This window comes from Melozone crissalis, unplaced genomic scaffold (genome assembly GCF_028551555.1).
Source record: "Melozone crissalis strain CALT ecotype California unplaced genomic scaffold, PUWL_Pcris_2 ptg000004l_1, whole genome shotgun sequence".
Lineage (NCBI taxonomy): Eukaryota > Metazoa > Chordata > Aves > Passeriformes > Passerellidae > Melozone > Melozone crissalis.
In genome coordinates, this window is record NW_026535782.1 from 22,419,121 (window position 1) to 22,444,865 (window position 25,745).

General features: G+C 42.8%; 1 protein-coding gene across 2 annotated transcripts in view; it reads right to left on the minus strand.

Moving 5' to 3' along the window:
- Nucleotides 1–4,778: 4,778 nt before the first annotated feature.
- SLC38A1 (solute carrier family 38 member 1) overlaps nucleotides 4,779–25,745 on the minus strand; it is a 42,622-nt gene continuing 21,655 nt past the window's right edge. The window contains exons 5-17 of one of the 2 annotated variants that reach the window (XR_008482826.1): nucleotides 24,814–24,887; nucleotides 23,067–23,159; nucleotides 22,668–22,749; nucleotides 21,426–21,508; nucleotides 20,468–20,526; nucleotides 19,635–19,754; nucleotides 17,385–17,464; nucleotides 16,122–16,222; nucleotides 12,867–12,985; nucleotides 12,195–12,336; nucleotides 11,989–12,086; nucleotides 10,755–10,942; nucleotides 4,779–7,589 (exon numbers count right to left, since the gene is read on the minus strand). Coding sequence is in view for 1 of the 2 variants with exons in the window: in XM_054271483.1 (XP_054127458.1) it covers nucleotides 10,841–10,942; nucleotides 11,989–12,086; nucleotides 12,195–12,336; nucleotides 12,867–12,985; nucleotides 16,122–16,222; nucleotides 17,385–17,464; nucleotides 19,635–19,754; nucleotides 20,468–20,526; nucleotides 21,426–21,508; nucleotides 22,668–22,749; nucleotides 23,067–23,159; nucleotides 24,814–24,887 (1,153 nt within the window). In the remaining variant the exon portion in view is untranslated. Of the gene's footprint in view, nucleotides 7,590–10,052; nucleotides 10,943–11,988; nucleotides 12,087–12,194; nucleotides 12,337–12,866; nucleotides 12,986–16,121; nucleotides 16,223–17,384; nucleotides 17,465–19,634; nucleotides 19,755–20,467; nucleotides 20,527–21,425; nucleotides 21,509–22,667; nucleotides 22,750–23,066; nucleotides 23,160–24,813; nucleotides 24,888–25,745 lie in introns of those variants that run through there. The other variant, XM_054271483.1, reaches the window with a different exon arrangement.

The following is a 25,745-nucleotide window of genomic DNA, read 5'->3' on the forward strand; positions in this document are numbered from 1 at the left end:
AGAGGTTAAGGTGTTGGTGATGTGCTTGCCTGAAGTGCTGAGGTGAAGCCTGACTTGCTCTGTGCTTTAGCTGCCTGTGTGGGGTTTGCAGACTGCACAGGGTACATCTGCTCTGGTACACCTACTCATCACGGTCTATCTAAACTCATACCCTGGTCATCCACAGGGACAAGCTTTCTCCTCCCAGTTGTCCAGAGCATGAGTCCTACCAAGAGCTGAATTTGCCTTGGTGTAATTTGGAGCAGGCAGGGACATGCCAAAACACTACATGAAGGACAATAATTAGGTGGCATGCATTTATCTGAGCACATTTCCCACTCCTTAGAGAGCACTCTTCATCTTGGTGGGCACTGGCAGCTCTGTACAAAAGATTTCAGGCTGGTTTTTATTCTTTGGCCCAGAGAAGGGGTGAGAATATCATCCCCTCTCTGGGTGAGACTGGTCTGAATGGTACAGCCAGTAATCAATCACATGTTACTTTAGAACATCAGCATCCCGTGTGAGGATGACATGTCTGCTTTTGTAGTAATAATGAATATGTTTTGAAGCCATCAACACAGCTAGGACTCATTTATTTTGTCTTTTTTTGTCAACTGAGTTTAATTGTTTCACAACCAGAGCTCTTTGAGAAAATAATTTCTGCATCTCCTAGTACCTGCACTCCTAGTGTTTATTTCATTAACTACAGGGATTGTGGATTCTGGTTAAAATAATCTGCCTCTGGACAGGGAGAAGTTGACCCTGCTTGTTCAGCACAGAAAGATGGCAATTAGTTCTCTTCTCAAGTAAAAATTCAACAAAGACTTGAATGTTCCTGTGCCTGTTGCTTTACAAGATTGTTTATCAGTTTACAGGGAGGCCACGCTGCCTTTTCAAAGTGCTGCTGGAGGGTTGCCAGCGATAGTAACAGAAACTGTGCTCATTGTTTAAGTGCCACTGGATGCAGGAATAGCAGACTGATGCCTGCTTTCCTTTCATTTTGTGATGATCTAATTGCAAGAGATATATAATTCCTTGTTATGTCAGGGAAGTTGTTTCTCCAGCATCTGGTACTTCTCTGATTATCTACAAACAGTATCTGAAAATTAATAGGAAATCCAGCTATTATGTAAGAAGTACTACGGGAACTGCTGCCTGCACTAAGCCTGAGAAGACTTCAGAGACAGCAAGAACTGGCTGTGTCAGTGAACATATAATTTTCTTTTTTGTTCCTTTTTTTTTTTTTTTTTTTTTTTTTTGTTTTAAACATCCTAGTAAATTACAGCCTTTGGTTATGGTTTGAAGAAATGTGTTCTACAAATGTTGTAGCATCTGTATGCTGCTGTTTTTACTGCAGCCATTGTACAGGTCATTAATCTGATCCCACATCATAAAAATTTCTCCACCCTCTTCGTGAGTTTCTTTGTTATCCTAACACTTTCCAATGCCTTGACGCCTGACTCTGCTATGTTCCCTTATAATTACCTGGGGTAGAACAACAGGTTTTTTATCCTCAATGCACTTGGCTCCTGCAGTGGTGCTCCCATCTCTGTAACAGACTGCACATCCAGCTCTGATGGGATGGAACTGGTGGCCAGGGAGACATCTGGGCAACAGACCCTCCTCTCTCATCCCCATCAGCTGCTTACCAGGATGAGCTCATGTCAGGAGCCTGAAGAGGAGAAATGGCAGCTGCAGATGCTCCCATGTCTGATACTTGGTTTTACCCCTGTAATCACTGTCAAACAACTCTGTGCATGGGTTGTTGCCATCCAGTGATGTGCAAGGGGAATGGTTAAGCAAACCCCTCCTAAGCAAGGTGAGGGGAGCTGGCAGGTTTGCCTGGGCTGTGGGGCAGGTGTATAGTGGGCAGCAACAAGGACGGTCCAGCTGTTGCAAAGCTTAAAGTGAGCACTGCTGGGAAAACAGTGGGGATTGGAAAGAATAATTTTTGGGAACTTACCTGAACATGAGTCCCAAAAAGTGTCCAGGAAGGAAGACCACATGGGAGCATGTCAAGGGTACGGTCAGTACTTAGTACATTTAAGTTTAGTCTGAAGTGATGATCTCCACCCAAAGCTAGGTAAATTTCACCAGCTTTTCATAACAAGCAAGAGGACAGTGCTTCAGGTTTGCTGCCCAATGGGTAAACATTCTCCCAAGGGTACATGTGTCCTTGGGCACCCAAAATGCTATTGCATCCCATATCTGTCTGTGTCCAAAAAATCACTACTGTCTGTTTACGGCCCAGCGGCACAGCCAGAAGTGCAACTGCATTACGGTCAAGGGCACGAATCCCTTTCAAAGGGTCGGGTCTGACACTGGTTTCCCTTTGTCTCCCCATTTGCAGCTGGCAGTGGGGGCTGCTATCTTGGAAGGGGGTGGTACCCTGCCAACTGAGTGTCTCTTTGTTCCTGTGGAGCTTGTGATTTAGCAATTTTGTATTTAGTTATTATTCACTGCTATTTTTTTGCCTGTTGCTGTTTCACTTGTTAGTAACAAATTTTTCCACTTGTATCTACTGGTATTAGTTCTTTACTGATGGAAATAGATTGATTGGACCTAAGGGGAGGTAACTCATTTTTAGAGTGTCCACTTTAAATTGTCTTAAACCAAGAAAATATGTCAGGGAGGATGAAGGGGATCTGGTTACCTCTGGGAAAAAGACCTGACATTTTAGGCCAGGTAGTATTTTTAAGGAGGGACATGGTTCTTGTCTCTGGGGTGCATTCTGACTCATGTTGATGATACACTTTCCTCCATTTTTCCAGGACAGCAGCTTCTGTGGGCCCATAGCTCAGGGAATTCTCAGTGTGGCTTTATCTGCAGATTGACTCTCTGACAGGGCTAGCCTGTGCCACCTCAGCCTTCACAGTTTACTTTCCCAGGCATATTGTCTAAGCTTCAGCTGATCAACAGCATTTTCTAAGAGTACCAATAACCTCACATTTTTCAGGCAGCAAGCCGTGACAAGGTTGAGGCACACTAAGCCAGCAGCACCATCCCTTGCTGGTGCCAGGAAATTTAGTAACACTGACAGCTTAAAGAGTCTCCATTTTCCATAACTGTAAGCTGAAAGAGAAATTCATGGCACTTAATATTTTCAAAATGCAGATGCTGAGTTTCCTGAAAACTTCTGTGTAACCACACTGGGATTTGTGTTAGGAAGTCAGTATTTCAGCCAGAGATCCTTAACACAACTGACTGCAAAAAAAAGGGTGCCGCTCTCCTGCATGGGGCTGAGAACAGGGAAGGAAGCTTCCTCACAGGAAACTAAACCCATATTAAGTTTGTGGCCAGAAAGTCTTAGAAATGGACTGATCATTTGTGCCTGTTCCTACCATCTCCACTTTCTCCACACTGTCTGAAGTTGGCATGAGTTCTTACTCCCAGCGCTTAGTGCAGTGGAGAATGAGACATCCTAACAGTGGCTTGAATTTGGGCTTCCCCTTGAAGACTAAATGCAATTTTACATGAATTTAAGTCAAACCAACACCCCACTTGAGCAATATGGAGGAATGTCTTCCTTCAGATAAAAGCATTGCTTGCCCTAGGAAATAGTAATTCTTCTTCTTTTTTTTTTCCCACTCACAAACAGGGACTGGTCAGATGTACTCAAGAGATGATGCTGACTTTGGGGGTACGAGCCAAAAGTAGAAGCATGTGGCTGGAAAGGAGATTGGTGTTTTTAACTTTGGCTGTGTGGTTTTAGGTGAACTTCAGGTGAAGCTGTCAGACTGCACTACAGAAGGCAACAGATATTTGTGGCAGTCTCTGCAAGCAAGGAGAAAAAAGAACTATAGTTTCTCTTTTTTCCTTTGCTCCATAAATTATGTTCCTATGTCTTAAGATATAACTATGAGAGGATTAAGTTTGACTGGGTAGAGAAGTGTGTACAAATGTATGCCAAACAGAAGAGACTATTAGACCAGTCCAGTGCAGAAGCTTGTTCCTCTGTGCTCCCAGGTTTATGGTTTTAGGATACATCCCTGGGCTTGGGGACCAGACAATGTCTTCCAAGGATCCTCTAAATGGTCTCATCACTTCTGCAGGAGCCTGGGGAGCTGTACTCGTCCCGTGCAGTCAGGTACGCTCTTCAGTTGTTTGGACTCTAGCCAAGAAGCCTTTTTGTACGTGGTCACTATAATCTGAACACTAGTAAAAGTAGTGGTCAAAGGCAAAAAAGGTAGCATTTTCCAGGCCCTTTAAAGCTTTGACAAAGGTACTTTGGCAGAAACAGCTGCCTAAGACATTACTGGCTTTGGGTATCCTCCTCATACACCTGCTAACGGCTTCTGCTTCCATAGCTGACAAAAGTCTGGCAGGGGTTCGGTCACTTCAGGCACCAGTTTGACATCTTAAACCCAACTTAACAGCAGCCCTTTAAGTTAAATTGCCTGATTTGACCTTGAAACGGACTGGCAAGCATTCAGACAGTCTTCTAGAAGCTGGCAGAAACAAGTACTGGCCTTGAGGAATGCTGTCATCTTCAGCAACCGCAGGCTATAGTAACCATCTGTCCAAGTTTCAGGTCCCTCTAAAACTATTTCAGAAACCTCACCTTAACTTTTCATAGCTTTTTGTTGGTGCTTTGCTGTACATACTGCACCAAATATAATGTAGTTGGCTTTGCAAGAGCTGCATGCCCTAAATTCAGTGAAAATACTTGGATAAAGAGAGCATTTGCTGTTCAAGCCATTAAAATTATACATCGTCATCCCTTTGGAAGAATGAGTATGGTCCCAACATGAATTAAGATCCCAATTTTAATGTTTAAAAACCAAGAGGTAACAGAGAGATCATAGAACTTGATACATTTTATTTACACATAGAAACTGAAAAACTGTGTCTTTTATTTGGATATGAGCAGCACAAAGTTAACAGGTGCTAAAAAGAGCAAAATATTACCGATGACTCACTTCAACAATCTATTAGACATGAGCTTGTATGAAGCATACATCATTCAAACAACATTGTTTATACTGGATCTGTGTGAGCCTTAGCATATGTTGGGACACTAAAACCAGGTTTCTATAAACAATGAAAAGTTCAAGTCTAGTGGAAAAATACCTTTTCAGTTTATATTTTGTTGGCTATAACACTGAAAACAAAACATACACTGGTATTAATTTGAAAAGTTCTGTAGAACTGACTGTATATAGGGTTTTCCCCTCAAATTTGTGCTCATGATAAAAGCAAATGTTATTTCAAGTTTCATTTTCATCCAAGCCCATAAAGTAAACATGGAAAAAACCCACAATTCTTTTTAGATGCATTTCTTAACCTCCATTTTTCAGCAGTCCCGAAAAAACATTTCCATGCTTTACCAGTAAGAAAGTCTATGCAAGGCCTCTGATGGATGCACTCTCAGGAGATACCCAGCCCTCACCCCTGGACACAGCTATCCAATGACCTCTGCCTGTTCACAGAGTGGGATGTGCAAGCAGTCCCTGGCCAGGGAAGCTCTTGGCAGCCTCAGGTGCCAGCATTTTGGTTGCATGAGAGCAGCAGAGTGTGAGGCAGACCAGCCACGGGACTCTGCAGGAAGGGAGGGGGCTGGAAATGGCACCAGTTGCTCTGGTTGCTGCTGAACCCTGGCTTGCCATACTTTTTTTTCTGAACTACTGGCATTTCTGGTGGCTGAAAATGGAAATGCAGAAGCTCTGCCCTGACTTCTGTTTGTACTAGTTGGGTAAATACACGCCTGGATACAACACAGCATAATGCTAGGTCAAACTGCTGGCTGCAGTTTGCCATGGTTTCTTCCATAAACCCTTCTCAGCACCTTACTCCCAACTGACCCCAGCTGAGAAGGTAAGAGGGATCTGGGTACCAAAGGGGCCCTTTAACAAGGGAGATATTTTACCCAACAGGAAGACTGGTAGACTTGCTGTTGAGAAAACAGGGAGTCATGCACTGGAATTAATCCTAGCAATTTAACTGGACCTTTTATTTCTCTTTTTACTTTAGGGATGTAATTATAATTTCAAGTTTAGAATTTAACTTGTGAACTCTTGGGAGAAAGAAAAGGATATACATTTTGCTAAGAAGCTAAAGTATTTGTATTTCTATTAAAATTATTCTTAATATGCAGAGCCTATCTTAACACTTCCATTCATAGGGGATAACCAACTGCAAAAATATACAGCATCCTATTTATTTACAATATATATGTACATAAAAATGAAATTTCCTACAACACAACTGCATAGATTTGTCTTCAGAAACATAGGTATGTGTACAATTTGTGAATTCTAGACTTTCCAGCCCAGTACCTTTTATTAATTCATTTTCTTTTTTTTTGTTTTTCACAGTTCATTACAGAAATCCTTACATTAGATACAAATAAAACATTCTTTGCTGTACGTTACAGGAAATAAGGATTTTCTGACGCCAAGGGCTCTGGGGATTTGTTTATGAAAGCACCGTGGCGCCAGCTGATAAAGCCATCTCATGGAGCTGCTGATGGAGCTGAGTACATTCTGTGGTGCCTTTCTCCTACAGGCACTGGGGTGGGGCAGTAGGACTGGAGGTGGGACACCACCACATGAAAGTTTTGTTTTGACCAAGGTGCTCTTTAGCCTTAATGTAAGGTTCAAGCAAAGAAATGTATAAATTTATAGATAAACTAGACATACCATTAATTGTTACTGTTTAATACTCCATATCAGAGAGCTGTGTTGCGCTTATGCATTGTAAGGCAGATGTACAGACAAAACCCACACACCTTCCAACCCACACTTGCATGTGTGACCTATTCAGGTGGAGCACAGGCTTGGGGTTCATATGTGGCTCAGAAGAGCAGCCCTCAGGGTGGATGAGCATTCTCATCCCTGACCTCGCAGGATGACACCAGCTCTTGTGCCCTAGGCTTGCACATGTGCCAGGCACCCCTTGGTCTGTGCCAGCTCTACAGAAGGTCTGTGCTGGTGCACAGATTTGGCACTGGCCCTCTAACCAGGAGCACGCATCACCCAGAGAGGTCACTGCCCCGAGACACTGTTCCCAAATAACAATTTACTGTGTTTTACTACCTAGGCATGTTTGCCATTGGACAGAGAAGGGCAGCTGTATTATGGCTGCTGTAAGCCCATAACTATTTTCTTTGCAATGTGCTGTGGACTAGGACAGGCAGCAAGGCTGTCTTTTAAGTGTAGGATTAACTCTTACAATCTTATTAGTAATCCCTGCTTCTAATTAGTCCTTCCTAGTCCCTCACCACTCGATTGTTGCTACTACACAAATAAGAATTTTAAAGATTTTTGTTGCAATTATTAGGAGCAATTTTGCATACAGTCTATGACATTTGCAGTGCTCACAATAGTGATAAACTCTCTATGAAAAGAAAGCATGCTATCATCTACTAAGTAGATATGGTACTCTGGATCCTATTAATTTTACAACAGAGAAACTCCTACAGTATTTCACTGTGCTCTTAAAATCCTAGCTAAAATGTGGGACTCGTACAATCGCGGCTACAGGTTCACTATTCCAAATGAACTGAATAACAGCAGTACATTTTACAGATAACCTCATACAAATATTGTCATCCATCACTGATGTTGACAGTTACAGCAGGGTCTATTGCATTCTGTTAAGAATGTATAAACCTGATGAGAAAACAAAAAGCACGTTATTTGACGTTCATTACCACAGACATCAAAAACACATGATTCCTTTCCATAAATATCTATAAATATGATGCCAGTAAATCAGTCTAAGCAAAATTCCTTTTTTTTTTTTTTTTTTTTTTTTATCGAGACCCAGAAACAAAGTCTGTTTAAAGACTTAATATTTTGGGTATCTATTTTTCAGTATATAAGACATGCTTTGGTGGTTCAGTACCTTGGGTAATTTCACTTCTATGCACACTCAGCTCATTATCCCTATTTATTCAGTAAAACTCCAGTACACAAATAAACTGGGGAAAAGGAGAAGGCAGAATAGCAAAGAGGAGAGAGAGGAATGGTGATGGAGGAGATTTAGGAAGATGAACAATCACTGACCCAACAGCCCTTCAAGTCGAAGGAAGTTGGGTGCCAAAACTCAATGGTTCGTATTTCAAACAGCAGACTACAGACTATTGGGGGGGGGGGGGGGGGGAAAGGAGGAGGGAGATGTCACATATGGGATCTTGCTGGAATCCTGTGCAGCAGATCAGACCTCTAGCTCATACCTGGATACTTGAAAATCTTTCCCAAGATCTTGTCTCTCACAACCCCCCAGTGCACAGCACTGTGCTGCTCATTAATCAGTAGTAGAAGAAAGACAAGGGGAGAGGAAAGCAGGAGAGCCTGATAGCATCTTAAGGATAACACTGCACAGCATTCTCAGGTCTGAGTTAGGTTTTTAGGATAAGATCCAGAGAGATTATAAGGCACCTCAAAACCTGAAATGCAATCTCAGCAAGCTGAGTCAGAGAATGGAGTGAGATGCTGGGCTTCTACTGCAGTGACCACTGAGGGTTCGGAGCCTGCAAAAGGAAAACCATAAATTTACATCCCAAGCTGAGAAGATGCCTGGAATGAGGCACAAAGAGATAGGAATAAAGCACAGGCTCTTCTCCCTAGAGCTTGCCTAACACCTGGTCTTGTAGGCTATAGTATGGGCTTCTCTGTGAATAAGGGCAGGGATCAGTCCCATAAGGGGACAGCATAGAAAGAACCAGTGACCTGCACCATCACAGATAAGGGTCTGAGACCACCCACAGGAAAGTACAAGGGATCTTAGTGAATGGGCTCCAGGTAGCTCAGCAGTTTGTATGTCAAAGGCTGAGCTAGGGGGTGCTTGGGAGAAAGGATGATGCACCAGAGACCTTGCTGGGAGGTTTCCAGTTTTGTTCTTGCTGCTGGGCTACTCCAAGTAGTTTGGAAGCTTGTGGAATCCACTCTGCCTTATTTCTGGATCACAGTGAAGTAGCATCAAAGGCAAGCACCTCACTGCCTATGCTAAGGTACAGATCTGGCAGTCTGAGTTTAGTAGGTTTAGTTTCTGCAGCATGAACAATCTGCAACTCAATGCCCAAATTTCTAAGAAGGCCCCAAACTAACCTCTCTGGATGTTATCTTTAGAAACCAACTTTCAGGGTCCTGAGATGAGTTCTGTGATCTCAACTCTCAGTGACTTGAAGTGATGGTAAGGTGTTACATTACAAGGTAATGGCAAATGGGGCAATTCAGTAGCTCACAGAAATCCCAAGATCCCAAATACTCTATCCCTAACCTTAAAAAGAGTAAGTTGCAATGACAGGTTCTTCACAGCTGATGATGGTCTGTTTCCACAGTTACAAAGGGAGCTGTCAATAAAGCAGCTACTGAGAACAAGAGGGTCGCTGCATACTGACAGGTATGGTCTGAGCATACCAAGGGCATCACAGCCCTTGGGCATGAAGTGGGGCTCCCTCCAGCTCCCTCCAGAATATGAACGTGGGAGCCATGTTCATATTCTGAGGCACTCCTTAGCTCACATGGTGAATGACATAAGGTGAACACGTTTATGCTGCTGGCAGTGCACTAATAGAAGATGCCTGCTCAGGTCAGTGAGTGATCATCTGCTTAGCTTTTGAGTCTCTACATGTAGTTCTCTACACCAGCTATAAGGCATTAGGCAAATGCTTATTCTGTGGACAACTGTTCCAAGTTACAGTGTTTCTGCTAATAGAATATCTTCTAATTGGTATGCAGAACAAATGAAAAATGTAAATGAAATCTTTTAAATATAAAAAGTATTTCTGTTCAGTTAAAGAAATGTTGCAGATTTCAATTTCCATTAGAAATCTAGTAGTGTGAATCAAATCCTGCTCCCACTGCTGTCAAAGACCCCACTGACTTCAGTGGGAGGGAGGGTAAGACACACGAGAGGAGCCAGTCCCTACAAGGTATGGAAAAGGCATGAGGTATGATGAAATGCGTAGGTTTTGATAAAACTGGAGCTTGGTATTTTTTTTCTGAGACCAATGGGGCATTACTAAATAATTTAATGCTGAAGAAAATGCAGACTTCTTATGGAAATCTCCAAATGTCTGCTTCTCTTCAGACTCAAGTACTCATGGGGTCAAGTTCTGGTCAGGTTTGGGGTCAAGTTCTGGTCAACCTCCAGCTCAAGTGTGCCAGAGGAATAGCGGCTGGTGGTGGTGGCTGTCCTTCTCCTGCTCCCGGCTCCGCACCACAAAGACACACACACACACAGACACACCCAGTCTGTTCCCCAGAGCCATGAATGGACCAAGCCCTGGGCCTGGTTTGCCCCCAGAACATCAGAGAAGCACCGGATTTAGGACCTACGCTTACACAGCCTTCGCTACGCTCTCGTGGTGCTTTTCATGCCTGTATCCAGAATGCTACACTTAACCCAGTGAGGCAAATGGTGCCTGGAACAGCAACAGAACAAACAAACAAACCAACAAACCAGATACATACAATTAGAGAGAAGAGTTTTGGCTAAAAGAGGGGGGAAGGATGTGAACGGACAACACTCCAGTTGGAATTGATAGCAACAGGCGCTGCTGTCCTAAAGGAGCAGAGCTTGTGGCTGGAGGGCTAAGGAAAATAATGGAACAATGCAATTCATGGGTGGAAGAGGGGAAACTAATTGTGACGAATTTCTGTAAGTGATGCTCTATATAATCTCATGGACAATTAACACAGACTTTTTGCTGATCAGAGAGTGACACCGCCTGCTGGAAGAATGGGTCTGTTTTCTGCAAGAAAATACTCCCATGACAGTATTTTCAGTACTGGATAATCATTATTTGGATTTGATTTGAGTAAACTCACAAAGGGTGGAATAGACAACAGAACGGATGGTTGCGATTTTGGTGTGTAGCAAACAGGGGTATCTTCTTTTGGGAAGAAGGTGAACTTCAGTGGCCTTCGGCACTGCCTCCTGATTGTACCCAGTCATAGATGACCAAGGGAATGCTCACCAGGGAAAACAATACCCCCAGTGCCAAAAAAAGATAAGCCTGAAACAAGAAAAAAAAAGAGAGAAGATTAACGAATAAAAAGAAAAGACAATTCAAGTATGTTAACTTCTCTTAAGAAGATGTACAAGGTGATGTAATAAAGTTATCAGCTAAAATGAGCTAGCACTTCTGGTAAAGACAAGACCAACAGGTAATTAAACAGATTAGTGCCATTAATAATTACTTGCTGAACATGAAACTAATTTTTTTTCCTTTCAATTCCCTTCTTAAACACTGATCACCTCTAAAGATGATTAAGTGAATCTGTTTTTAGGACAGATCAGCTCTGCTCTTTCCAAAGCCCCACAGAAATCAGTATATTCTTCCCACTGGATATGTGTTCATCTAAGTTCAGCCCTTCTGTCATGGGATCTGTGGATGCAGCCAAAGTGAAACAAGTTTCCTACCTGTCTGCTCAGAGAAGAAAGGTCTAACTGTAAATGCTTCCAGTGCATGCCCCATTAGACTGGGAATAACAGGAATGCTGCATCTTTTCAGCTGCAGCACTCTCTGGAGCTCACAGGAAATCTTTCCAAGGTCCATTCCTATTTGCTCATGCGTGCCAAATGGCTAACATAACACTTCAGCTGGCTGCTTCGTGTGGAACCACCCTAGGTCTGACTCAGGTCCATTAAAACCATGGGGAATACTGCAAATGGAGCACTTTGCATGCTTTCTGGATCAACACACAGAAGCAGAGAGAGATTGCTGCACTGAAAGGCTTCTTGAAGTGGGCTGGGGCTGGAGGGCTTCCTGCACCCTGCTGACAGCTGCTGCTGCTGCTTGCCAGCCTGGGAAGTACCTCATCCCACAGAGAAGGGTCTCCCCAAAACACAAGATGCTGTGCATGGCACGGCCCCTCCACCAGGGGACTCCCCGGGTGAGCAAAGGAGAAGGGCAAGCACAGCTGCCAGCTGACTGAGGTACAGAGGGAATGTCATGTAAAGGAGCTCACACATATGTTCAGACTAGGTCTGCTTTGCACCTAGCACATTAAAGAGAACGACAAGATGGAGGTGTTGCATCGATGGGAATGGAATTCATACCCAAATCCTCTGAGTCAACTTTGATCCATCCTGCTGTGTAATTTTTATATACAATGATGAAGGAAGAATGAAGATCAGCATGTTGGCAGAAGTGACCCCTGCAAAATTCAAATGAAAGAGTTTTGTTAACTGTCGGCAACAGCTAATTATTGCGTTGCTGATTAGCAACTGTTTTTTATTAGCAGGACAAAACCAGGATACTCTACCTACAACTCCAAAAATATCCTTCATGGATGGGATAAAAATGACTAACAGGTTGATGATAACCAAAAGAACCAAAGTAACCACAATATGACGGCATAAGTCAAATTTTGTTTTTCTGGCCATCTCGAATAATGATGAACGCACCTGTAGGGGGAGAGAGAGAGGAAGTTTTCTGTCAAGATCAGTCTATGAGCTTCCCATGTTTATTTTAATTGGTTATTCATGTGACAAGTGCTGCATAGATCTGTCAGAAATTTTGGGTTGCCTGAGGTAATGTCCTTTGAAATACCCCTTAAAATTAATTTTTATTTCAGAACTGTAGGGACATGTGCATGTGCAGTAGGATATTCCTCTTTAACATGCCTTTTTGAATCCTTCTGCACTTTAAAAGGAACTTCACCTCTGAGCCTGCTCCAGTAAAGTGATGTGACATAAGAGAGGATCCTTGTGGATTCAATTTAAAACAGGTTTACCAAAAGTGATTTATTTATTTACTATATAGAGAACTTCTCCAGAAGTTAGTGGGCATCTGGCATGAGAAAAGACTAATCCAAGCTCAAGCTCTTTTTGTAGCTGCAACACTGTAGTCTCAGCCACCACTGGATTGTGGTTTGAAGAAATGTGCTGTGCACAGCTGTTACCAACTTCCAAACCATGCAGACCTTTTTACTTACAGTGAAAAACAGCACTGGCACGGTGAGAATCACTGCCACGATCACAGCCAAGCGCACAGTCAGGATGAGGATGTCATCTTTGCTCTGGTATTTGTGAAGCAGATCTGACTGCACATTCTCTATGGGAAAGACAGTAAGGTAAGTGTTCTGGCAAAAAGGCAATTAGTCCACAAAAATCATTGCTTAACAACAGCCTTCTTGAACAACAAGTGATTTATCTGTAAACAAAAGAGTATGGAATGAAACATCCTTGAGTTAATACAGCACTTTAAACAAAATCCCAATGATCCCATTATTCCAGATTAATTCTTTGGAGGCCTGATTTAGAAATGCATCTTAATTCATGACAGCACAGGCCTGAGTCTAAAGTAATTTTCACTGTAGAAAAGACAACAGTGAGACATACATGAAAGCTTGCTCACATATATACATTTATACAAAAATAGGTAAAGTGAAATTAGCTATTTTTAATTGGTTCTGTGGACTTTTTTTAAAGTTCCAAATGATATAAAAATAAAGACATGCACTGCAATGGCTGAACTTAATATAAACTGCAAGGTCTTGAGCTAAATTCATTTAAACAGCAAATAAACTTCCAGCAAAAAGCAGTGCCCCTGTTCTCAACTGAGAACAAAGCCTATCTCAGGTCAGCTCTCAGCAGGACACTCTGACATTTGCACTCGAATCCTTCAGCAGCTCCTCTGAGGGCTGCCAGCAGAGCCTGCAGCTCAGCTCCACGCTGGCCAGCAGCCCCAGCAGCCAAGACAAATCACAGGGGGTGCTTAACAGGGAGGTGCTGGCAATATTTTAATACAACCTCCTGCCAAAATGTTTCCTTGAAGCTGTGAAAAATAGTGCAGAGCAGGTCTGCGTGTACTAACCAGCAGGAAAACCAAGTTGCTGAGGGACCTACATGTTTGCTTTGTAATTTTTAAATATCCAGGAGCAATAACCTAAAGGAGTGGCTGTTAAGCATGCCACCAAACACACTTGCTGCCCCTTTTTAGGCCCTTGTTACTGCTTGCTAATCTTAGAAAGCTGGTGGTAAAACATAACAGCTCTTAAAGGGAACTCAGTGGCCACGTCTAATTTACCATCTTTGGCACTTGGGAAAACCTCATGTATTCCTGGAGGCAGAGGGATCTGTTCTGTGGCAAAATGCCTACACTCCCCCCAGGGCACCCTTCTGGGTAGAGACCACAGGTCAACACCACCTAGGCAGTGCCTGAATCCCCACCAGGAGAAAGAAAACGCTCTCCCACCTCCCTGCAGATCAGGAGTGGGGTTTTCAAGCCGGGCACATGCACAGCTTCTGCAACACAGAGCTTACTCTGCTCCTGCAAGCACAGACTGCAACTTCTGTACCGCTCACGGGCTGCAGCCAGGTAGGAAGTGAAGGGCAAGGCTTACAGTTGAAGGTCTGTTTTCCTTTCAGCTAGATACACCACAGAGCCCAACCACACTGTGACCTTTTAGGGGAAGAAAAACACCTCTTTTCTGTAATTCTGCAATGTAAATATAGTCATCACTGCAACACTTGTGAGAACACAGCAAACAGACAAGTACTATTGGTGTAAAGAAGAAATGGTCACAATAAAAATACTGTTCTTACCCAGGTAAGGGTAGAGAAGAGGGTTAGAACACTGTAAGTGAACATATGAAAGGTAAGGACTTTTTGGTCTCAAGGGGAAGAATGAAGGAATTTTATGGAGGAATTCTACATTCCCTCAGTGTCTTTTTTGCAGCCTGTCACTGCACTGACACTGCAGAAGCCCCAGCAGAGCTCTCCACAGCTTCCACCTGTGGGCTGTCAGTGCTGGAGAGCAGGAATGCCTAATGTGGGGAGAGGCACACAAGACACCCCAGGGATTCCTCCGCCATTCCCCCTCAGGAGGGCCAGAAGGACGCAGCCCCTACCTCCTCCATGGACTCCAGACCCTCGTCCTTGAGGGGTGTGGGAGCTTCCCAGAGAGGAGCGCCACAGATCTGCCTCCTCAGATCCCTGGGGCAATCACATCAGAATCTCCTCCCTGCCAAAGCGAAGGGGTCCATGCTGATTTACACCCACTTGCTCCCTGGGGCTGCTAATTTGATGCATCTCTACGAAAATGTGTTAGATGGGAGCAGCTGGATGAGAGCGGCTGATGCTGTTGTCACTTGCAGCCTATTTGTGGGTTCATTGGGAAAATTAGAACAGATGACCTCAAGTTACTTCAACACATGGATACTCAAGGCCTCATAATCAGAATGAGAGTTTGAGAAAGCAAATATGAGATTTGGTACAGCTTTGGGGAAAAAAAAGCCACATTTCATATTTACTTATTTTTTTTCTCTTGCAATTGGTGGCTCACAAGGGACATTATCATGAATGAGGAGGTTGTAACAAAAATGCCACTTAGAATAGGGTGGTGAAGACTGATGGGTGACTCTGAGGTAAAAGGCAAACATCAGCTTTGTCACCTGTCTTGTAACCCCTTAGCAGTCCATGGAAAAAGACACTACTTTTCAACATTCTCATGATACTGGAATATGGGAGTTCCTGGGCAACATTTGTATTTTATCCTACTTTACTTAAGAATTGTGCCTTTAGGGCATGCATATTGTATCCTTTAGTGATACAATATAATTTGTTTGTTAACTGAATTGATATGCATAGAAAGAGACAGGGTGGGAGTCTCAAACACTGAGATAATCATCCTTTGGTGGCCGAGCTGGGACAACACTCAAAGCTTCCCCACCTTCACTGCAGTTTGTTTAACCAAGACCTTAAGAGGTCAGCTCTAGGGACACAGGGAAAACATTTGGTCTGTTGCCTCTATGACGAAAGTGTTACTAAGAAAGTGAAAAAGCTGTGATGGCCAATTTGTTACTCATTTCCTAGGACCTGCTCTCAAAACTGTCTCAACTTTTGCAAATATGCATGCTTCAGCCATTACCAATGCACACATCATTCAGGTGAGGACCTTGGAATAAAATAAAATCTTAGTGGGGCCCAGCTAATCCTCAGTTCTGTAAAAAAAATCTCTCCCTCATATTTTGAAAATGCCTTTTGCAAATAATACTTTCACTTGTGCATTTCATCCACAGGGAAAGAGGAGAAAAGGATTTATACCTACAATATGAGAACTACAAGGAAAATTATTTGGAAAAGTACTTTAATATAAGTGGATGGGACTTTCCTTTCCAGCTGGGATACACTATTGATTTGGCATGTATCCCCTTTCTACTCCGATCAGTAAAGAACCCCATACTTACCGTAGAAAGTCAAATAGCCAAATATGGCAGTCATAAAGTACATCAGAAACATGGCAAAAAATGAGATATTTGAAACCAACTGCATTTTTTTCTGTGAACGGCTGGAGAAAGAACAAGAAAAGAACACATAAGAATGGTTTGGCTGGATTTTTCCATAGCTGTTTCAAAATGTATTAGGTGTTTGCATAAGCATAGTAATTCTGGGGAGACTCATAAATGCATTTTCATTTAAAACAGTAACTCACTGACAGCTGCACAAGGAAGAAAAGGACTGGGGAAAAGGACCCTTCTTGGGGCTTAAGTGAAAAAACAGTGGGTGTGACCTGTGGGTCTGCTCCATGTCTGTACCTGCTTAAACAGTGAAGCCATGTGGAGACAGGATGACACTGAAACACTTTGGTAATTAAATTAAAAGGTCAAAATGAAGGAAGTATAAAATTATTCAGAGAGAAAAAAAACCCAAAATGTTCTGAATGACTGCAGAGAAGTATCTGTGTCCCCATGTGCAGAAAATTCTGGATTTATGCTGACCTGTAAAATAGGTTAAGTGTAACCATTTAATCTTTAGATATTTATTCTGAAGTATGAACACTCCAGTACCTAAGCTCAGACTTTTAAATCCACATAAGGTTGCCCTAACAGGTACCTGGGAACCTGCTCAAGTGACTTGAAATTTAAAGCACCCAGCAAGCGTCTGAGGGCAGTCATGGGTCTGACAGACCCTGACCTCTCCCTGGGGCTGCCCCATGGCCCAGGACCCCACTGCAGCTGCCCAGGGCTGTCAGCAGTGCCACAGCAGAGCTGGTCTCCAGCTCCCCACAGCCCACCCATCCCAGCTGGGGGTGTCAGTGAGACAGCAGTACCAACAAAGGTCTTTTAGTATCAGTAAGGCTGAAAGCACTTTTATTTTCCTGGTACTGCAACAGACTTTTGGTTGCGCTAATGCTGTGGAACAAACACTGTTAGCAGAACACACGCCTCTCCTGTGCCAAATATCAACTGGCAGAACTTGGCTCTCCCCAGGCTGCTGTGTATTCCAGGGAAAACTCCCAAGTATTGCATTATTCTCCACCTCCCTCGCCCCTGCTCCAGGGGCACAGCATGCCTGGAGGCCAGATTTCCTAGCTGACAGCCATGCTTGATGAGTGTTACTAAAGCACACCTCTGAGTGGTACAAATGACTCAGAGCACCTCTGTGCTAACACTTTCCATGTAAAATGGGTCAAAACAATAAACTGTTTAAAAAAAATAAAAAAGGCTTACTCTTTAAGTTCGCTGTAAATCGGGAGGACTGATGGGTGGCACACAAACGCAAAAGCAATGGTGGGCAAAGCGTACACGGTCTGTTCAGAGAGAATTTCAGAAAATAAGTTAAGAAGAAGTATTTTCCCCAGTGGTCTGAAGAAATGTTCCATGTTCAACTACCTCAGCTCCAAGCTCTCTGGACTCTTCAAACAAACAGAGAGCCTTTCTGAGAAGGCAGAAGACCTGTCCCTTAGCATGTGTTTAACAAAATGGGGAAACCAGGGCGCTTTCAACAGGAGGACAAAGTCTTGCCTTGGTGGCATCAGCGCAGCATTGATTGTGCTCACAGAGCACAGAGCTGGCTTTGCCCCCTGGGATGGGTCTGCCTGCCCAGCTACTGCCACTGTCACTAGCACAGTGTCACAGTGTCACGCGTGAAAGGGATGTGTGGTGGGTCACGGCTACGCTACCCTGCCTTGGCATGGAGAGGGGTGCGCGCCCATGGGGCTAAGGCTGAAGTCCTGAAGAGGAAGCCCGTATCCAGACTGTAAGAAAAGAGAACAGGAATGCAGAACTTACAAAGAAATGGATATTTCAAGGTACCAGACTGAATCCCTTAATTTCACAGGCCAACAAAAGGACCAGGAGAGCTGTGGAGGGACCATGCTTTTTCTTGGGGAAAGAGAAAGACCATTATGTGACCAGAAAGGGCAGAAGGCCTCCAAGTGGGACCTCAGCCCCTTCTCCACTAACAACTTGGGTGGGTTTCAGCCCTCAGCCAAACTTCAAAAATGGTATCAGTGCTCAGGCACTTCCATTCTCCTGAGGGAACAGGTATGAGCAGAGGTCACATACCTGAAATTATAGGTAATTATAGGTCCTCCTCTAAGGACAACATGAGTCTATTCTACATGCAGCTCTGTCCTGCCCTCTGAGATCTGCTTGTGCTGGTCACAGGCATCCCCTTCCCACACAAGACATCCTCTGGTGCACCCCAGGCCTGACAGATTCAGTAAATGTGCTGGTTGCTCTCCAGAGGTCCTTCCTTGCCCAGGCCTTTGCCACCTCTCCCTCACTCACAGCACAGTACAGTTGTGGTGTCTCCATCTGTAGGGATATTCAGAAGTTGCCTGGACACAGTGCTAGGTGGCCTTACCTCAGCACAGAGGTTTGACCAGGTGATTTCCAGGTCTCTGCCAACCTCAGTTGTCCTGTTCAGTGAAACTGTCCTGTCTCTCCTCTCACACACTGAAGCTGCTAAAAAGACTGGCAAACTGTTGGCCCAGAGGACAAGCCTCTGGAGTTCAGCTCCTAATTCAGATGGACTGATCCTTCCGTGGTGCCTCCATTGACTCTGAGGCAAATGCTGACACTCATTGAAGACTACCCTTCAAAATTTACAGAAATATACCTACACCTAAGCTGCCATGGCACAGCAAGTTAACTAATTCTTGGTTCATCATGATGGATCTGGGGTGATGGTTACTCCCAGCCAAAGAAAAGTGCTTCACCTGGCTTCTTCAACTGAAGCTGGTGGGTTAAATTTAAAAAAAATATATTTGCACACCTCTGCTATAAATGTGCATTCCCTATGAAAGTGACTAAGGCCCTGAGGACCACATCCTGATGGATAAAGTGCTGTTTCACTGGGAGCACTGCATCCCAGCACAGCTGACAGGAACCATCCTCCTGCAGGTAGAGACAGCTGCCCTCTCACATTCTCTTAGACCAACTTTTTCTGCAGCTGTGTGGTGATGGAGGGAAGCATCCAGCTGAAAGGCAACCAAATTTTTGCTGGATTAACTTTCAACCATATCCTTTTCCCAGTCCAGTTCACCACATGGCTACAGAAACTTGTACCCTGTTACAAAGAAATGGTTTGGGCGCAGGACAGAGGCTTTGGGCTTTGGATGGAGATGTGACCTACTCAGCCTCTACTGAGCAACAGCCTAAAGGCACAGTTGCAGCACGGATAGTGAGCAGCAGTGGAAAGGAAAAATCTCCTGAAGAGAGCAGTTATTGTCCAGTGGTAGCTTGGGCTCGTAGCCTTAACACCTCTATGCCAGGGCAGGACAAGACTGCAAGGAGCCACATTCACCACGGCATCTCTGCAAGGCTGGGCAAGGACGCCCGCTGTGCATTAACCACTGGGTCACAAGTGGAACCGTGGAGAATCAGGCCCTTTGTGGTGCTGATCAGAATAAGAATATGGGGTGTAGGCGCATATATTATGTGAATTAAAAGTAAGTATTATAAAAAGAAACATACCTTGGAATTAAAGATAACATACTTTGGCTTACACGTATGTTCTGAGCTATTTGATAGGATAGATGATGTTGCATTTAGCCCTTGTCCATCACAGGGAATTTGAAACTTCTTGTAAATAACCTAGAATAAGAGGAGAAGACAGCTAATTGCTAAAATAATAATGAAAAGCAAATTAGAATTTAAGTATCAGTGGAATTGTGGGCATCCTGACCTGCATCAGCAATAGTGTGGCCAGCAGGACTAGGGAAGTGATCATTACCCTGTACTCAGCACTGGTGAGACTTTCCCTTGAGTGCTGTTTCCAGTTCTGGGCCTCTCACTACAAGAAGGACATTGAGGCGCCACAGCATATCCAGAGAAGGGCAACACAGCTGGTGAAGGGCCAAGAGTGAGCCATAAGAGGAACTGCTGAGGAAGCTGGGGATGTTCAGCCTGGAGAAAAAGAGGCTGAGCAGGGACCTTATTACTCTCCACAGTTGCTTGATAGGAGGCTGTAGCCAGGTGGAGCTCAGCCTTTTCTTCCAGGTAACAAGTGACAGGATGAGAGGAAATGACCTTAAATTGCACTAAGGGGCATTCAAACTGGACATTAAGAATTTTTTTTTTAATGGAAATGGTTGTGAAGCATTGGAAAGACTGCCCAGAGAACTGGTGGACTCACTATCCCTAAAAGTGTTCAAAACCACAAAAGTGGATGTTTCACTTGAGGACATAGTTTAATGGTGAAAAGGTGCTTGGTTGAGAGTTGAACTTTTCCAGTCTCTTCATCGCCGACACCTTAACAATCCTGATTCCAAGTGATTCATCCAACAAAGAAAGCAAGCTGAACTTACCACTACCAGGAAAAATACCATGCAGCTTAATGAAAATCCACTGGTATAGCCAAGGTATCCTGAAAGAAATTAAGAGGAAGTCTCATTCAGAATAATTTTATTAGTCTTATCTTGGTTTTTACTGCTTTTTGCTTCTGTGTGAAAAATTCAAATGTATTAAACATTTAATATGTGCTGTGAACTTCTGGGCGGGACAAGAGCATGTCCTGTTGGTGTGGGAGTCTCCCAAAGTCTTTCAAGTCTCCCAGCTTTTGGGCAAGCCTAAGCCTCACCGTGACCTGTTGTGATTTCCTCAGGGTCACCTTTACCACAGTTTAACTAACTTTACTTTTAAAAGAGGCTGTGATAATTGAAAAAAACCTGAAAGTGTGCAATTGCAATCTGAATATGACTCAGGTTCCCTAAGTCATGTCAGCTGAATCTCAAAAAAGAAGATCCCAAATGGACTTTGGTGCCAAATGTTACCAGGATGGTTTTTAAAAAATACACTGTGTACCTACTGGCATTGCAGTTGGATTCAAACACATCTGAAAATGCAATTCTCTGTACATACCTTACTTCAAAGTCCAATACTTCCAATTAACCTCACCAGTAAAAATTTTCATGCAGATAGAAAAGTAACATTTTTTGTAATCTCACCAGCTGTGAACATGCTTTTATAGGCCGCACATAAAATTGAATTACCTTACGAAATGAAGACCCTCTTAACTATAATTTGTAAAATCAATTTCCACAATTGTGTGGATAAAGCTGGTTAATACTGAGCTCAATCACTGTGATAATTTAGGCCTACTTTTTTCAAAATGCTCAGAACACAGATTATTTCTGGATCAGGGAGGCTACTTAGATAAAAATGAGAGCATATTTTTCTTATTATAGTTGAATTGTCAGTTTGGCAATCAGTGGCACAATATCTGGGTTCCCCTTTTCGATTCTCATGATGGCATTTTCATCTTACCTAAGTTCTTCAGGAGACATAAAGGGAGGATTATACAAAGCGTCACTGCGACAACAAGAATCCGCCCATCCACGTACCATTCCCTGTATAAAACATTAAAAAACCATACCATGAGCACATCCTAAACATTTTCTGGTTTTCCTCACTCAGTCATCCTCTTTGATTGCTGTACTTACAGAACTATCTTTGGTGTCCTTACCCTACATGTTTCTAATAAAGGACAGAAAGGATCACATCTTGGCTTTGTAGACTCATTAGGTATCCATGGCACGGCTCTGACTCAGGTAGGGCAGATTTCCAGAGTCACCAAAGTATCACCCTACCATGGAGATCCGTGCGTGGGTCTGAGAGGCAGAACCACCAGCTCTGTAACCTGACACAAGCCACCCTGCCACGACAATGAAAGATCACACAGTGGGCCAGAGAGCACAGTGGGGCTGGGGGGCCACCACGAGTCATTTGCCAAACCACCCAGGCACGTGACTGGAGCAGCAAAACAGGCTCCAGCAGGCTGGCAGGCACTAGCTAGCCCAAGTCTGCATCGCCTCTACCAAAGTGCTTTGCATCCTACTGTAAAGAAAGAAAGAGGAGAAGGGGCAGTGTTAGTGATGTTCTGTATGGCCTATTTCCATTGCTTGGTCCAGTACAGTAGGAAAGCCTAAGAATGGAATCTCTACAACCTTCTCCTACACTGCAGCACACCATACAATCCAGTGCAAGAGGTATTAACTGGTATAAAAAAATGCTACCCCTCTACTAAAGTAGCTGGCAAATGCCAAAGAGAGATAAGGGGCAGAAATCTTATTTATATAAATATTCTGCAATGGTCATGTGCTAGTAGCAAAGAATTTCACTCTGTGGACATTGTTTCAGGGGCAAAATAATGTAAGAGACTGAGAACTCATGGAGACACATAATATCTTTAATTTGCATTGTTCCCAATATTTCAAGTGTTGCCTAACACTGTAAAATATGGGATTCTATGATAAGAGCTTTGTATATAACAAAATTCTTCATGAAAAGCTGGTGCAAAAAAGGGCAACTAAAGTTTCATTCCCTATCCATTGTCTCCTTCCCAAATTTATCTTGTCTTTTATTAACCCCCTGAGATATTCCTGTGAAAATCTACTTTGACAAACCTAAAGGGTATCCAATATTTCAGACCTTTTATAAACATATGCTTAAAATTTACTATACAATGTTAAATTCTACAGTCTAAGTAACAGAACTAATTCAACTTACGAAAAAGTTTCTTCTTTTCCCATTAGGAACTTTATGGCAGAAGGCAGCTCATTTTTGACTATGAAGAGATAGCTCAACATTGCTGGAGGAAGAAGAAGATAATTTTAGAAAATGGGTAAAATAGTTTGTGGAACAAGTACCTAGAAGCATCCTTAACCTTCTCCCTCCCACATCGGTGTCTGATGATAGAAAACCTTAAATTATGACTGACTGTAAATTACTGATCACTCAGTAATGCAGTATTTTTAAAGGGCTGCATGCAAAATGATAGCCACAACTATACTGAGGACCATGAAGGTCCCTGGATGTCATGGAGAGAAGGATCCTGACTTGTTTGCAGCTGTAAAATTATTGAGATATTCCTGGCCTTTGTTTTTCAATATTCCTTATTTCCTTTACCTCCAATATTCTGAAGAGATGTAGATCCAAAGACAATCATTTTCCCTGGGGTACCAAAGATCTGCTCACCAAGCTTTTCATACACCATGCAGCCTGCATGAGAAGAAGAGGAGAAAGGTAACAAGCACACCACTGAAAGCTGTTGAGTCAAAGCATTTACGATTTCTTTTCAGCCAAGCACCTATCTATGCAGCCAAACCTGCCATTTGCAAGTAAATAGGGAGCTCCCTTGTAATTTCTAGGGCTGAAAATTATGTAGGTATATTTTCCTGACTTCTAAAAATGCTGTTGTTGGCTACCAGTCACTTCTGAAATGGAAGCTCTTAAAGAGAGTTTTACACACTTTTAATGAGTCTGTCTATACCCCGAGTGACATGTTAAGTCCTGGTATCCTCATCCCAGCATATTAAGTTTTGCACTTGCAATGAGAGTAACGCAGAAAGGCTCCTCTCCAGAAGAAACTCAGCACAGCAGGATCCACAAGTCAGCCCAGGCAGCCTGGACACACACTACTGCCATTCTGCAGTTCTGCTTGCCTTGACTGAATTGATAGATGAGGACAGCCACTGGTTTAGAGGATCATTTATGGCTTCTAATGACAAAGCCTCAACTTGTGAATTCTCAGTGTTGTGTGCTTTTGGTAAAGCAGGCAAAGGTGTAAAAGATAACTAAAATTTCTTTCCAAATATCTGTCAAGCTTGTGAAACTCCTCCATTAATTGGTTTGTGTTTATGTTAATTTTTTTTTTTACTTGTCTGTGATGTAGGCTGATAAAAAAGAGTAGTGGACATTGTGAAGATGGTGAGATACATAGGAACAGAAAGAGAAATACTGGGCAGATGATTTTTGGGATACATTTTTAAAATGATCCCATTATCTGGTTTTGTCTATATTACCTTACAGCTGACATTTCTGCTTTAAAGTTTGTGTAAAAAGTAAGTCTGAGCTTAAATGTACCAGCAACATAGAAAAGAGGACTTAGATTTTGGGTGTAATGGGACACAAATGTATCCACATTGAGGAAGATGTACCTAGCTGAAATAGGCAGTTGCTGACATTATACATATTATAACAGTAATCATATATGTCCAAATTGCATATTTAAATATTAAAGTATTCTTATGCACAGATTATTTTTTAAATATGACATTGTTAACAAGGAAACATTGTTAACATTTAGACATTGTTAACAAGGAAAGAGGCTCTTGGACTTCAGAACACAGTGTCATTTGACATAGTACTGTAGGCAACTTCTAATTTCTGTGTTGAGATAGTGTATCTGTGTTACAGTTACACTTCTCTCTGTGAAGGAACTGTTCCCTTTTATTTTTTTCTAAGAAAACTCCACCACAAAGATTATCAGGAGTTTCACACTAACCACTAAGGACAAACTGTGTTTCCAGGTAAGTTTCACCATAGGCAAAGATACATTATATTTAATTTGCAATGCAAAGAAACTATATGAGCTGTTCCTTCTATCTCACTGAAGATAACATTTCTGGGCAGCAGAATTCATTCTTTGTCACAAGTATTTCTCTTTACAGTGATGTTGTTCTTCATTGCCATTCCAAAAATTCTTCAAATTCTTGTTAATTCTAGGCTTCTGACTCAAAGTGTATCAGGCCTTCCTATTGTGTCAGCAAAGTGATAGAAAATCCCCATCTTACACAAAGCACTTGCCCTCATTTGAACACTTGTCCCCTCTTGATTTTTGCATTCTACTGAATGGTGTAGCATCTTAAATTACCTGTTTCCTTTGAACACACCAACAGGAGATGTATTGAATAAATAGACAGCAGCGTGACTGAAACCAAAAGCAGCCTAAAAAAGAACGGAAAATAAAGTTTACCATATGAGATGAGGTCTGACATTGCAATATTTCATGTCAGGTCACGTTCCTATTGACTCTGAGATAATTTTTTATTCTCCTGACAATGCAATAAGACCTAAAATACATGTGATTCACATCCTGCTTGCAGTTCCACCACAGAGGTAGAGTACTCTGCATGTAGAGGGATACAACCAAATAAGACTTAGCAGAGCTGCAGAGTTACATCTCCTCATATTGAAAAAAGCAAGAATAAAGATGTTTTATCAGAGAGGAATGAAGATTTATCAGAGCACCGACAAGCCCGGTATTTCACTCAAAGTCCATTCCAAGGCGCTTTTTTATTTTCTGGAAGCAGAGTGAAAATTTAAAACTAAGTCCTTCATTTAAGGACTTCCATACCAAATGGAAGCATCTTTTCCCAGGACATGTTTCATATGCTACCAAAGGGGTGCCCAAATGGCTTTTTATGTACCTCACAGTGACCAAGGAGGAGGAAGATGGGGGGAGTTAAGGCTAGACTGGCTTCCCTTGGGAATAAAGAATGCAACCAAAGGCTTGTACTTTGTCCAGGTAGAGATTCATGTTGCCTCACTGATGTCAGTCCTGGTCTGACATGATCCATAATTTAACTTCACACAGAAGAATTGCAGGAAGTAATGACCAAACTGTTTGTGTAGGGAACTTGCTGGCACAAATGATAATTAGTCAGTGCTGGGGGCCAAGTGCATAAAAGCACATTTTCTCATTGCTCAATGTCTTTAATCCAAGCACCATGTGTGCCTTCCCCTGCAACACTCTGACACACAAAGACCTGATGATGTTTTCATGATGTGTGTGAAGAGCATTCA